The sequence below is a fragment of the Atta cephalotes genome (assembly GCF_000143395.1).
Source record: "Atta cephalotes unplaced genomic scaffold scaffold00007, whole genome shotgun sequence".
Classification (NCBI taxonomy): Eukaryota; Metazoa; Arthropoda; class Insecta; order Hymenoptera; family Formicidae; genus Atta; species Atta cephalotes.
Window position 1 is genome coordinate 736,673 of NW_012130071.1, and position 13,898 is coordinate 750,570.

General features: G+C 34.6%; 2 protein-coding genes across 2 annotated transcripts in view; both read right to left on the reverse strand.

Moving 5' to 3' along the window:
- Positions 1 to 408: 408 nt before the first annotated feature.
- On the reverse strand, positions 409 to 3,210 carry LOC105626888 (NADH dehydrogenase [ubiquinone] 1 beta subcomplex subunit 10). The gene is made up of 4 exons (XM_012208178.1): positions 3,129 to 3,210; positions 2,791 to 2,926; positions 1,757 to 1,893; positions 409 to 679 (listed from the first exon to the last, which is right to left on the reverse strand). The coding sequence occupies exons 1-4, from the start codon at positions 3,208 to 3,210 to the stop codon at positions 555 to 557; spliced, it is 480 nt and encodes a 159-aa protein (XP_012063568.1). The 3' UTR covers positions 409 to 554.
- Positions 3,211 to 3,898: 688 nt separating this feature from the next.
- The window catches only part of LOC105626889 (60S ribosomal protein L3), a 10,395-nt gene continuing 395 nt past the window's right edge, over positions 3,899 to 13,898 (reverse strand). Inside the window, exons 2-7 of the mRNA XM_012208179.1 lie at positions 6,924 to 7,092; positions 6,247 to 6,382; positions 5,286 to 5,472; positions 4,742 to 4,944; positions 4,340 to 4,495; positions 3,899 to 4,155 (exon numbers count right to left, since the gene is read on the reverse strand). Of these exons, the coding sequence (XP_012063569.1) occupies positions 3,958 to 4,155; positions 4,340 to 4,495; positions 4,742 to 4,944; positions 5,286 to 5,472; positions 6,247 to 6,382; positions 6,924 to 7,092 (1,049 nt within the window). The 3' untranslated portion in view covers positions 3,899 to 3,957. The remainder of the gene's footprint in view (positions 4,156 to 4,339; positions 4,496 to 4,741; positions 4,945 to 5,285; positions 5,473 to 6,246; positions 6,383 to 6,923; positions 7,093 to 13,898) is intronic.

Here is a 13,898-nt window from a genome sequence, read left to right on the forward strand (position 1 = left end):
TGCCTAAACGCTAAATAAGTTTTATGCGTATTCAAATTTGTTTTTGGCATTTTAAATAACGGATGAATAATCTGGTTAAAATATGATGTCAAAACGGAGGAAAACTGTATAAATGAAAATTCATATATATTATATAGGATGATTTTATCATAATAAAAAAACAAAAGAAATTGTAATGTATAAATCATCGATGGAATCGTGTCTAAATGAATATTTCATAAATTAATTTGATATACATGTACAATAGGTATAATCTTTTTATATATTGTACAATGAAGAAATAAAAGGAAAGATATATTGATTCATGCAATATTCAAAGATTTGCTGTCGATGCACGCTGTGTGGTTTTATATATATCGTTATAAGATACGGAAGATTGTTATAGAGATTACAAATGAGAGATTAAAATTCTGATAAATTATTTTTATTATCCCGTCGTCTTTAAATCACAACACATCTGTACATATTAAGCAAACATGCAATTCAGATCCATAATGTACGAATGCGTTTGCCATTAAATTCATATAATCAGCTACAATGCCGGTTCAAGTATGCTACGCATTGTTTGGTTGTTGTTTCATGCCAGTACCTACTGGTCCGTGACGGCGCTCCCAGATCATACGATGTTTCTGCTTCATGTATGCATTTTTTGCGTTTAAACCTACTCCCATTTCACCGTCTGCACATTTGAGAAAATAAGCTAAATAAAAATGTCAATTCTTTGGAATTATATTTATATTTATATATATATATTATATTAAGCTAGATTTGACAATACTCTACGATAGTCTTTCACTTCTTTCTGGGTGTTTGATTGGTGTAAGTGATTATAAACTACATATTTTTTAGAATCTCTAAAACTCTTCCAGTAATAAAGATTCTTTTTTCACATTAGATTCGCTGATAAAATTAAAAAATGCAAAATTTGACTATCAAATAAGTTTAAAATTTAAAAGCAGTTGTAAAAATAAAAAAATACAATTAATATAATTTTTTTAATTTAAGAGCAGTTACAGAGAAAAAGGAAAAATTAACATAAATTCTTAAAATTTAAAAGTAGTTAAATAAGATAAAAAATAACTCGGGCTAATGAGAGTTTTAGTGCGAAGACAGTTATCGAATTTCTAATTACTATTTACAAATATTTCTATTTACAAATATTTAAAACGTGAATAATGATAGAAACGTTTCGGGTTCATTTCGAGCCATGTGTTGAGTTTACAATTACATTCCTACTTCTAACTCTTGCCAAATAGGCGAGCGATGATTCGATTTCATTCTCTAATGCATTGACATGGCAAAGAACGAGCTGATAAAATTCCATTTTGCCACATTGTCCAAATTTCAAGAAATCCGCTGAATTTTAATATTTTAATGAATAAGATGTGAAACGCTTCTCGAAGGTCAATATTCGAATGTAATTATGTCTGTATCATTATTCATTTTATTAATTATTAAATATTTGTAAGTTCGAAATTCGATAACTGTTTTTGCATTAATCGCGCTAAAACTCATTAGCCCGAGATGTTTTTTATCTTATTTGACATTCTCGAGAGTTATTCTATGTTTTTATTTTTAAAAATAGTTAAAGAAATATATTTGATGTAAATCTTTATAAAAAATGTGAGAAGATACAATTGTTTTGCTTATGAGAAACAATTTGAATCACAATTGTCAAAGATTCAAATTTGTTTGTATTATATTTAATTTATCTGTAATTTCCATACCATAATTTTCATCACGAATGCATACTCACATTTTATGAACCAAGCAACAGCCGCGTCATCGTAAGTTTTCCTTATAGGATCGCATAAATGTACATCTTCGCCGTGATAGACGGCACACTGTTCATATCGACTTCTTAGAATAAACAAAATTTGATCTTCTACTTCTCTAAAAAAGAAATAAGGAAAAACAATAACAAGAAGAAAGGAGCAATCAGGGAAAGGAGCAATCATTACTCTGTGTGGCAAACATTCTCAGAATTTTTATACGAATTCAAACACTTGAAAAAGACTGAGAAAATTCTTCTCTTCATCTTTTTTGGGAAGGAGGGAATTTTGTGAATTGTAAAATAAAATTTCTCTAAAATTTTTCAGTTTATGTCTGAAAAAATATTTTAAAACTTTTTCAAATTTTGAAGATTTTATTAGAATCTTAAATATTTCAGATTTTACATAGAAAGAATTTTAGAAAAGATGTAGACTTTCTTGACACTTTTGAAAAATGTTCTAATATTCATAAAAAATTCTGAAAAAAATTTTTGCCACTTTCGCTTCGTACTACTAAAGCCTATTCTACAATGTGTTTTTCTACTTCTTGCTATTTTTACACCTTGTCTTTTTGCTTCTTATCATATTTTTTTTATGTCGTCAAATAAAAGTTAACGAACGAACTTGAAAGAAACAGGAATCGAAATACATAGCAAGAAGTGCAATTGTTTATTTCCTGTTTATTATATTTTATCTTTTGCTTTTTTCTCCTTTATAACCGTTTTATCAACAATTGTATTTTTTGCTACGTATTTATTTCTTTCGAAGTTCGTTAACTTTTATCTCAGGCGATATAAAACAAAAAACTGGATAAGAAACAAAAAGATGTAAAAAATAACAAAAGAAATAAGAAACAAAAAGCACATTGTAGAATAGGCTTTATCTCAGGCGATATAAAATAAAAAAAACTGAATAAGAAGCAAAAAGACAAGATATAAAAAATAGCAAAAAACAAGAAACTAGAAACAAAAAGCACATTGTAGGACAGGCTTTAATGCCTCATAAAACTTTTATTTACTTATCGCGTTTAAATTGACAATCTGCCTCGGTATAACAGACCATGTCATCCATGTAACACTCATCGATCGTCGGCACACGACGGTATTGTTGATGATACCATGGATATTTCTTTTGATTCGGTACTACTAATTTTTCTGCAATGAAAGACGTTCATTTAGGGATACATTCCAAAACGTTCTCTCCGAGGAAAATTTTTTATTCGAAATATATAATACACATGTAACACATATACTATAATGTATAGAGTAAAATCTTCCTCAGAGTGGATGGAATTTTGGAATTTCGTAGCCTAAGAGGTTACGAGAGAGGAACAACACAACCACGATTAGATAATACCTCGTACATAGGTGACTGGCGCATCCAGCACATAAATTACAGAATTCATAAGTCTGTAAAGAAGGTTTTCTTGTTCTGCCATAATTTTTAACTAGGCTGAATAAAAAAAATCGGCAACAATCAATACTCTTCTCGTAAGATTATTCTTACGCACTAGCGACACGAAACGCGTTACGTGATGTCACAATCATATGCGATACAAGCGACACTGCGCGATTCATAGTCGTTACTTCGTATTGCTTGGTACTTACAGTGGAAGAAACCATAATTACAGTAATAACAATAACAGAGGAAAATGTAAGAGAGAAATCAGTATACATACAAATAAGAAATAAATCAAAAACTTAAAAGCAATTACGGAGAAAAAAATAATTTCGCTTTTTATACATATATCTTTATATAAATATAAATTTCAGAGGAATAAAAAAAAAGTTTGTAATTCATTACTTAGAACTTCAATACTCCATAATCTGTAATCCTTAGATCTGTTCGTATTATTCGAATCAAAAAAATATTCGGTCATTAAAGAAAGAAGAAGCAAAAACAAGTATAAAATGTAAGCAACGCGAATAGATCTATTATTTTTTAATGGACAGTTCGATATTGCGTTATATTATTGTCGCACATGTTTTTTTTATGTGCAATGTAATATGCGCAATAATGTATTAGTATTGCTATTTAAGAATTATAGAATCTGTCTTTTCAAAGGATATAAATATACAGGAGAAAATGCAAAGGGACAAACATATATAAATATGTATAAAAACCAGTTTGTAAGATTCTTCAAAAATCTATATTTTTTTTTCTCGTAAATTAGTAGAACATAGTTTTACTGCGCCGGCGGTGCGGCCGGTATACCGACTGTACGCGCCTCTTCTTCACGTAGACGATCCTTCTTGAGTTGTCCCATGAAGGAGGCTTTATCGACGGCGGTCTGGAAACGACCGTGTCCGAATTTGGAGCTAGTATCGATGAACTTAAGATTGATCTTCTCCAACGCTGATCTCTTGGTATGCACCAATAAAGACTGTAAGATACAACATTTTTATGTTAAAAATACGCTTGTAAATATCTATTAATATAATATCAAATATATTTCATCAGTCCTATCATTTAATTATCATCGTAATTATCAATAATATTAAAAGCTCTATAGAAATTCATCATATAAAGCAGAATAATGTATCATTGTTCGTTGATATCATCTTTACCTTCCTCAGTGTAATCACGCGCTTCTTCGGACCCATGCAACATCCCTTGATCATAATGAAGTCATTGTTAACTTCACCGTAATGCGGAAAGCCACCCATAGGTGTAATGCTCTTGTCAGTGAGATCATACTCTGTCGAAGCATTGTTCTTCACAATCTACAAATGCAAATAGACGTCATAATAAATATAAATTCCAATCAATCATTTTCAACGAATAGTTCACAAACTATAACCTTGTAACTTGTCTTGGAGGCCTAAAACACTAATGTGTAAATTATGCATTAGGTACTATGAACAAGTAACGTTCATATTCGCCTCTTTAAATCAATCCTTTTCTTATATTCCAAAGATCGACATAGGGGAAGAGGCACTAATAATTTATGAATCCAAAGTGATGATTACCTTGCCATCCTTAGTATGGATGCCTTGTCCGATTCTATAGATCTTTTTGTTCATCTCAGTGCGATGGTGATATCCTTTCTGACCCGCGCGCGCAACAGTGAAAGACACGCGGCTGGGATGCCACGCACCAATACAGGCAACTTTCCTCAAACCCTTGTGAGTCTTACGCGGCAATTTCTTCGTGTGCCACCTGGATGTAACGCCTGCAAAAAGCGAGAAAAATGTTAATATTTTTTAAAAATCACGCGCACTTGTCGAATAAGGATGATAGCTATATTCGATTCATAATTAGTTATCTTCAATGGTTAAGGACTTCAGTAGGAAGGCAGCATGGTATTATCCTCAAGATAATCAGATAAGTGCACGTCATGCTTTTTTCATCATACAGTCCTAAGTACTTTCTTAAAAGCATGCTTTTCAGAGTGTGTGTATGTGTGTGTTAGGTCCAAAACAGGGTGGTTGTGCCAAAAAGCGGCAATTTCGAAGCAGGGGAAGAGGGGGGACAAACAACACACACAACACATACATATATAGAGGAATGTACCTTTGTAGCCCTTTCCCTTGGTAACTCCAATTACATCGATCATTTCGTCAGAAGCGAACACGCTACTAATAGGCACAGGTTTCTCCAAATGTTCGCGCGCCCATTGCACCTTATCTTCAATGGTGCCGCCGTTCAATTGGATTTCCATTATATGGGCTTTCTTTTGACGCTGCCTCAGCAGTTTCATCTAAAAGACAATGAAAAGAATAAATTATACAGTGCAACTAATTTTGATCATTTATTTATTTTTCAACAAGACAATCTGTTTTTTTTATTTCTTCATTGCACTAGAATTCTTTTTCTTACTTTCACCAAATATCAAACATATATCTATCCTATTTCACTTTTAGTTTCCAAAAGTGCATACTATTTCCACAGAAAATGACTTATAAGTAGTAAATCTTTTCATACTTAAAAAAAAAGCTTTTAAAAAATTCCATAACTTCAATTTGTAGAAATTCTACTTTCAATCTCTTGCATAATAATGCAAATTTGTAATACGTGTTATAAGAAATTCACATATTTTTTGAAAATATATAAAAGTAAATGTGATGGCATGTGAAGTTTCTTTTATCGTTTATTACAATTTAAGCAAAATATTTGAAATAATAAAATTTATTAATATTATTTTTAAAATCAAAAATAATGACAATATATTAAATATTGATTAACAAGGTTTTTGTTTTTCAACACAATTTGAATAGTGATTTATGTGTTTTTTTATGTATTTTACTTTATAAGAAAAAAAGTTGTAAATTATTTTAAATTTTGTTTTACGAAAAAAAAAAAAAAATTTAATTCTCAAAATCTATGGTCCATGGAACTTTCTTAATTTTTTATTCTTTTTCAGTAGCTAAAAAATATACAAGAATAATCATTGAGTTAAGGAACAAAAACTTTATAATAGTGTTATCATCACAAATGTATCTAATATTTTAATATCGTTGCATAATCTAGTTACCTGAGTATGAGCGATGATGCGAATGACACTGCAATATTTCTTGATCTTCTTGAGATCAGCCTCAATGGACTTGCGGCCGAGGTCATCTTGCCATTTCTTCGATGCTTTCGTAAATGCCTTCTTCTTGCTCTTATACCTATCGGAAAATCAATTGCAATGCCCATCTATGCATGTGTCTTGCATATACCTAAATATCTCTGCAACGTGCCAGTCTCATCGTAATGAGTGGAGACTGAACACATTTCTTGGACTAGCCCATTAAAAACCAAGGCTTTAATGGCCACATCCAAATGATTACTCTCATCGTGTGAGCGGAGAGCTGATGTGATAATTTTAGTACCGTGTATGTAAAATAATGGTATTTGTATAATGAGAATTAAGAGAAGAATAGAGAACTGTACTAGGTATGGTTTGTCTCAATGGTCACTGCCTAATAGGCTCCAAAAAGTCTATGGAATATACCTTGTTTCCATGCATTCTGCATAAACAGAGCACAGTTTTTTTTCGACATGGCAGTCTTGAGAACTTACTGCATTGAAAGCAGCTCTTGCACTGCAACCCAGATGGATCAATACGTTTCCGCACTGATCAACATCCAAGTTAACACATCGCAATTCATACAATTTTAAAGTCAAAATGAACGATCATTTTAAATATTTTAAATAGTTTCTACTAACCAATTCTTGTAGAAACGTCTGCGGCAATCTTCTGACAAATGTTCCGCCCAGATAGTGGCAAGCGCTCTAAGTCCATGTGGTGTTTCAATGTATCCAACAAGACCAACAACAATCATCGGTGGAGTTTCGAGGATAGTAACAGCTTCCACAATCTCCTTCTTATTCACCTCTATAAAAAAAATTAAAATTTATTTTTGTAATAAATTCTTTAATATTTTAAAATGTTTATTAACAGGTTGAGAATTTCATAAAAGTAATAAGTTATCGTTACGATTACAATTTTCATTGTATATAATATATAGGGTCTTTCAATAGGGAACGCTCGAAATTTGTTAGATCATAGTAGTCATGTTGTAAAGTGACATCTGTCAAATTTGTTGTGAATTGTTTAGTGTACGACAAATCACCATGGAAGGTCATAGTGTTGAGCAACGTGTGCAAATCATAAAATTTTATTATCAAAATCAGTGCTCCTTTCGAGAAACGCTCCGCGCATTACGTGATTTTTATCCTCGCCACAACCGTCCTGCCGATTCAATTATGTTTGGTTGCTAAATTCGAGTCAACCGGTTCGATAAATAATCAGCCAACACCAGTACATCGCCGAAATGCAAAGTCTGCTGAAAACGCTGCTGTGCGTGAGAGTGTATGGGAAAACCTGAGGCGGTCAATCTCTCGTCGTTCACAAGAACTGGCCTTTCTGCGACTTCAACTTGGCGAATTTTGCGTCGAGACTTGGGTCTGCACCTCTATAAAATTCAACTGACCCAGGAACTTAAGGTAAACGACCATAGACAACGCCGTGTGTTCGCTGATTGGGTTCTGGAGCAGTTGGAAGTTAATCCAAATTTCCCCAAACAAATCATCCTTAGCGATGAGAGGCCCATTTTTGGATGAATGGATATGTGAACAAGCAAAATTGGCAAATTTGGGACGATATCAATCCACGCGAGATACACCAGTTCCAAATGCATCCCGAAAAAGTCATTGTTTGGTGCGGATTTTCTGGCGGAATCAACGGTCCTTCTTCCAAAATGAAGCGAGCGTTGCCGTCAAACGTTGCGGGCGAGCGCTACAGATCGATGATAAGCAACTTCTTGTGGCCTAAAATGGACGATATGGATACCGATAACATGTGATTCCAACAGGATGGTGCTACACTGCATGCTACGATGGACATTCTGCACGAGCGATTTGAGGACATGGTTATTTCGCGCGGCAGCGACGTGAACTGGCCACGGAGATCGTGCGATTTAACGCCTTTAGATTTCTTCCTTCGGGACTATCTTAAATCGTAGGTCTATATGAATAAATCGCAAACAATTGATGCTCTCAAAGTCAAGTCACATAACAAACGCCATCCAGCAAATTCAGCCAGATTTATGCGAGAAAGTCATCGAAAATTGGATCGCCCGAATACGTGTCACCAAATAAAGCCGCGGCAGACATTTGAGCGACGTTACATTCCATACTTAATGCCATAAAATATTCTTTCAAATAAAAAAAATTTGTAGATATTTCACACACAACTTGTTTTATTTACATTTAAAAATCGAGCGTTCTTATTGAAAGACCTTTTGTAATAAAAATTTATAGTTAATGTTATATATACATATATACAAATTTTCAGCATTGGCAGTGACTCAGAATATTACCAGGTATGTAAATATGAAACTGGAATTTTTTTATAGAAAATACACGTTTATTGCATGAAAATGATAAAAAATATTTTATTCGAAGAATTGCCCATCGGTAGCTATACATTTTTTCCACCTGTTTGATAATTTGTGGATGCCACGCCAAAAAAATTGTTGCTCTTTTGAGCCAAACCAGTCATCTAGTCATTTTCGTACATCTTCATAAGAAATGAAGCGCTGCTGAGCAAGTGTGTGTCCTATCGATGCAAATAAGTGGTAATCGGACGGAGCCAAGTCTGGTGAGTAGCCGCATGCGAAAGTATTTCCCAACCAAATGCTTCAATCGTTTCCTTGACCAGTTTTGCTGTGTGTGATGGTGCATTATCATGAAGCAAAATCACTTTGTGTTGCCTTTTTTGATATTTCGGTCGTTTTTCACACAAAGCTTGATTCAAATTGGTCATTTGTTGTCGGTAGCGTTCAGTATTAACGGTTTCGCCAGGTTTTAGCCAGTTTTAGCAGCTCATAATAGATCACCTTTCTAATCCCACCAAACACAGAGCATTGTTTTCCGTCCATAGCGATTTGGCCTTGCAGTCGATGTCGCTAGTTCGCCTAGAGTTACCCATGATCTTTTACGCTTATGATTCTCAAAATATATCCACTTTTCATCGCCAATCACAATTCGATGGAGAAATGACTTTCTTTTGTACCTGGCGAGGATTTCGCAAGTGATTTTTCGGTTTTCCTGCTGTCTTTCATTCAGTTTATGTGGAATCCATTTTCCCATCTTCTGGATCTTTCCCATGGATTTCAAATGGAGACGGCTTCTCGTGTCATATTCAATTGATCTGCGAGTTGTTGTTGAGTTTGAGCGTCATCCTCATCCAACAATGCTTGCAATTCGCTGTCTTCTAACTTTTTCGGTGGTTTTCCACGTTCTTTGTTTCTCACATCAAAATCGCCACTTTTGAATTTTTTAAACACTCAAAGCACTGTGATTTACCAAGAGCATGCTCACCGTAAGCTTCGACAAGCATTCGATGCGATTCTGCAGCAGTTTTCTTCAAATGGTAACAGAAAATCAATGCTGTCCAGAAATCGTAGTTTCCAGGTACAAAATTCGACATGTTCAACGCTATTACAAACTATACTGTTGTATGAAACTTGTATTGTTGTGAGTTGAAAATCTTTGTCAGATGTCAGAACAAGGAAATGGCGCCGTCTGACGGCAACTACATTGACAGTTATGGCCATCTATTGGTAAATTCCGGTTTCATATTTACATACCTGGTAATATTATATTATGCCTAAGAAATGAACTACAAAACATTTTTGATACATAAGCTTATATATAAGCTTAAATCCGCTGTTTTTAGCCAGAAAAAAACTTTTTTTCCCTAAAAAGCAAAAACAAATTTATTCGAAATACTTGCCCTCGCTAACTATACATTTTTCCTCGCTAATTATACATCTTTCGGGCAATTTGTGTATACCACGCCAAAAAAATTCCTCATCTTTCAAGGCAAACACTCATCAAGCCATTTTCGAAAGAATCGAAGTGCCGCTCGGCGAGCTCGTGGCTCATCGATGAAAACAGGTGATAGTCAGAAGGTGCCAGGTTTGGTGAATAAGCGGAATGAGGTAGCTCTTCTCAATTGAGTGTCTCCAAGTAGTTTTGGACCATTGTTGACGTGTGCAATGGTGCGTTGTCGTGGAGAAAAATTAACTTGTCATGTCTTTTCCGATAATGTGGCTTTTTTTCACGCAGAGTACGATGCAATTTGATCAAGTGGTAGCGGTGAGCATTAACAATTTCACCAGGTTTTAACAGTTCGTAGTAGATGACACCTTCCTAAACCCACCAAACGCACAGCATCGTCTTCCGTCCAAAACGATTTGGTCTTGAGGAAGATGTTGATGATTGGGCGGGATCAACCCAAGATTTCTTGCGTTTAGGATTTTGAAAATAGATCTACTTTTCATCGCCTGTCACAATCCGATGCAGGAACGACTTTCTTTTTTGTCTAGCAAGCAGAATTTGGCATGTGTTTTGATGTCGCTCCATCTGCCTATCGTTCAGTTCATGCGGCACCCATTTTCCGAATTTTGAACCTTCCCCATGACATGTAGCCGCATGGAAATGGCTATTTGAGAAACACCCAATTGCTCGGCAAGCATTTTTTGCGATTGGGTATCGTCCTCGTTCAAAAGAGCCTGCAATGTCCTCAACCTTCCTAAGCCGATTTTCACACTTCTTGTCAAAATGAACCTTGTCGTCTTTGAACCGGCGAAACCAATCTTTGTACGTTGTTTCCGATGAAGCATTGTCGCCATAGGCCTCCACAAGCGTTCAATGCGATTCGGCAGCCGATTTTTTCAAATTGAAACAGAAAAGCAAAACTTCCCGCATATGCTTTTTTTTAAGTAAAAAACTAGATGATTACGAAAGAAAAAATGTATGTTGTTGTATGAAATTGCTGATGATGTACACTGATTAATGTTAACAGATGTCAAACACATAAAAAAGTGTGTTGTGTGCCCAGGGTAGCTTTGTACGTTCATTAATGCCACCTATGAGCAAACAGCGGATTTAAACTTATACACCTAGTAAATTTCTATTTTTTAGCCAATTAAAAATAATGCAGTAATTATAAGGTGTAGTAAAAAGAAATCCATTATTTTTCCAATAGATAATTTTAGTAATCTGCATCTCGCGTTGTAGTGCGATCGGATTACGCTAGATGGCGTTAAAAAGATAAGATTTCCTACTAAAAAAAACTTCTCAGACAGTTTTGTGATTGCTTGACTCAGTATTATTTGAGTGCGCGTCAAAGATGGACATCAGCAAAGAGAAAATACGCTATATTTTACAGTTTTTCTTCGATAAAGACGAAAACGCAAGCCAGGCTGAAAATGTGAAGTGTTTATGGTCCTGATACTGTAACAGCCAATCCCGCGCAATTTTGGTTTCGTCGATTCCGTTCCGGTAATTTGGATGTCAAAGATGCACCACGCTCTGAAAGACCAATTGTCGAAAATGGCGATAAAATAATGGAAATCGTCGAGTCCGACCGTCATGTAAGCACTGTTTCAATTGCCCAAAAAACCGTTTGGAATCACTTGAATAAGGCTAGATACAAAAAAAGCTCGATGTATGGATGCCACACGAGTTAACGCAAAAAAACCTCATGGACCGAATTTCCATCTGCGAATCGCAACAAAATCGACTCATTTCTGAAGCGGATAGTGACTGGTGATGAAAAGTGGGTCACTTATGACAACGTCAAGCGAAAACGGTCGTGGTCGAATCGCGGTGAGCCGGCGCAAACGGTGGCCAGCCAGGACGGCCAGGAAGGTTTTGCTGTGTGTTTGGTAGAATTGGCAGGGAATCATCTACTGATGAGCTGCTTCCCTACGGCCAAACTCTTAATTCGGACCTGTACTGTCAACAATTGGACCGTCTGAAGAAAGCAATCACCCAGAAGCGGCCAGCATTGGCCAATAGGAGAGGAATTGTGTTCCATCAGGACAACGCAAGGCCACACACATCGATAGTGACTCGCCAGAAGCTCCGGGAGCTTGGTTGGAAGGTTCTTATGTATCCACCTTATAGTTCGGACTTGGCTCCAAGTGATTACCACATATTCCTGTCTATGACGAATAATTTTGCTGGTGAAAAATTCGCCTCAAGCTTGTGAAAATCGACTGTCTCAGTTTTTTGCTAATAGGGACGAGGGTTTCTATGAGAGAGGCATAATGGAATTACCTTCAAAATGGCAACAAGTTATCAAACAAAACGGTGCATATTTGACCTAAATCGGATCATTCTAACTATACTAAATAAAGCCTTCAATTTCATGCAAAAATAATGGATTTCTTTTTACTACACCTTATATAAAGATAATAAAAATTGTAAATTGTAATGATAAAAGTAATTCATTAACATTATCGTTCTAGATAAAAAAGTAATGGTATTATGAACAAGGCAACATTTCATGTGTTGTATGACAAGGCTTGTAAAGTCTATTTGATTAGCTGCAGGACAGAGAGATACGAGAATCTCTGTCCTGCAGCCAATGTATACAGTGAAAAACACAAGCAATAAGAACAGGAAATAACAAATTTTAACCTATCAGAAAACATATATACTAGAATGGATGCTTTCTGATAGGTTGAAATCTCTTATTCTCTGTTCCTATTGTCTGCGCTTTTCATTGTTTCCGGTTTCAATACACTTAAAAAAATTTGTTGTATGACACATGAAATATTAGGTGTGAGAAAAAGTTCGTGGCGTTTTTTTAATGCCATCTAATGAAAAACGCCACGAACTTTTTCTCATACCTAATATTAGGTTAAGAGCCTCAGCTGAAGATGGTCGTAAATGAATCGTGAAACATGAATTGTAATCTTAGGTCAACACACAATGTTTTGGTCAATTTATAGCTACAACTTTGAACTTATGTTCCATGATTCATTATGGTTATCTTTGTGCTCAAGTCTTAATGCTTTCAATTTAATTTTTACTATCTCATTTAATATCAAGACTTAAAAAAGAATTAAATCATGTAGTGATTTTTACGTTTATAGGACTAGACATACATAAATTTACACTAAAATACTAAGCACAAATCAAATTGTAGATCTAGAATAACAGAATAATTTTCATTCTTAAGCTGTGTTATATACATACTGCTCAAATATCACTTATTGTTTAGTATTTATAAAATATAAAATTTTAAAAATATATGCTTATCTTGAAGACTGTACTAGGTATGGTTTGTCTCAATGGTTACCGCTCAATGGGCTACAAAGAGTTTATGGAATATACCTTACTTCTATGCATTCTGCACAAGCAGTGCACAGTGTTATTTTTCGATATGGCAGTATTAAGAACATACTGCATTAAAGGCAGCTCTCACACTGCAACCCAGGTGGATCAACACATTTCTGCATTGATCAACACTCAGGTTAACATATCGCAAGTTCATCTACATTCTAAACAAATATATAGAACATTTATGCTGATTCTACAATAAGTCGGTAGCTGATAGTTCTCAATAATCAACTTTACTATAAGACCTAAAATTATCAACTACCGATTCATTATAGAATCAGAGAAAAATATTCTTAAAAAATGGCGCCTAAAGGTTTATGAGCAAAAGGTTTTATCACCGTGTTAATGCATATTAATGCCACGTTTCATGAATGTAAAGGTTCATAAAACGGCATTAGTAATAGATCATAACACACCGATAATCCATAAATCCTTTGGCAATTCTATATATATATATATATATATATATATATAATAATAACAATAATAATATTATTACGT

Excerpts from the sequence above, each read along its gene's own strand:
- LOC105626888 (XM_012208178.1), bottom strand. The coding sequence starts at position 3,210 with ATGGCAGAACAAGAAAACCTTCTTTACAGACTTATGAATTCTGTAATT. Across the intron at positions 2,927-3,128 it reads GCCAGTCACCTATGTACGAG|AAAAATTAGTAGTACCGAAT; the intron begins GTATTATCTAAT and ends CTTTCATTGCAG. Across the intron at positions 1,894-2,790 it reads TGTCAATTTAAACGCGATAA|AGAAGTAGAAGATCAAATTT; the intron begins GTAAATAAAAGT and ends TTTCTTTTTTAG.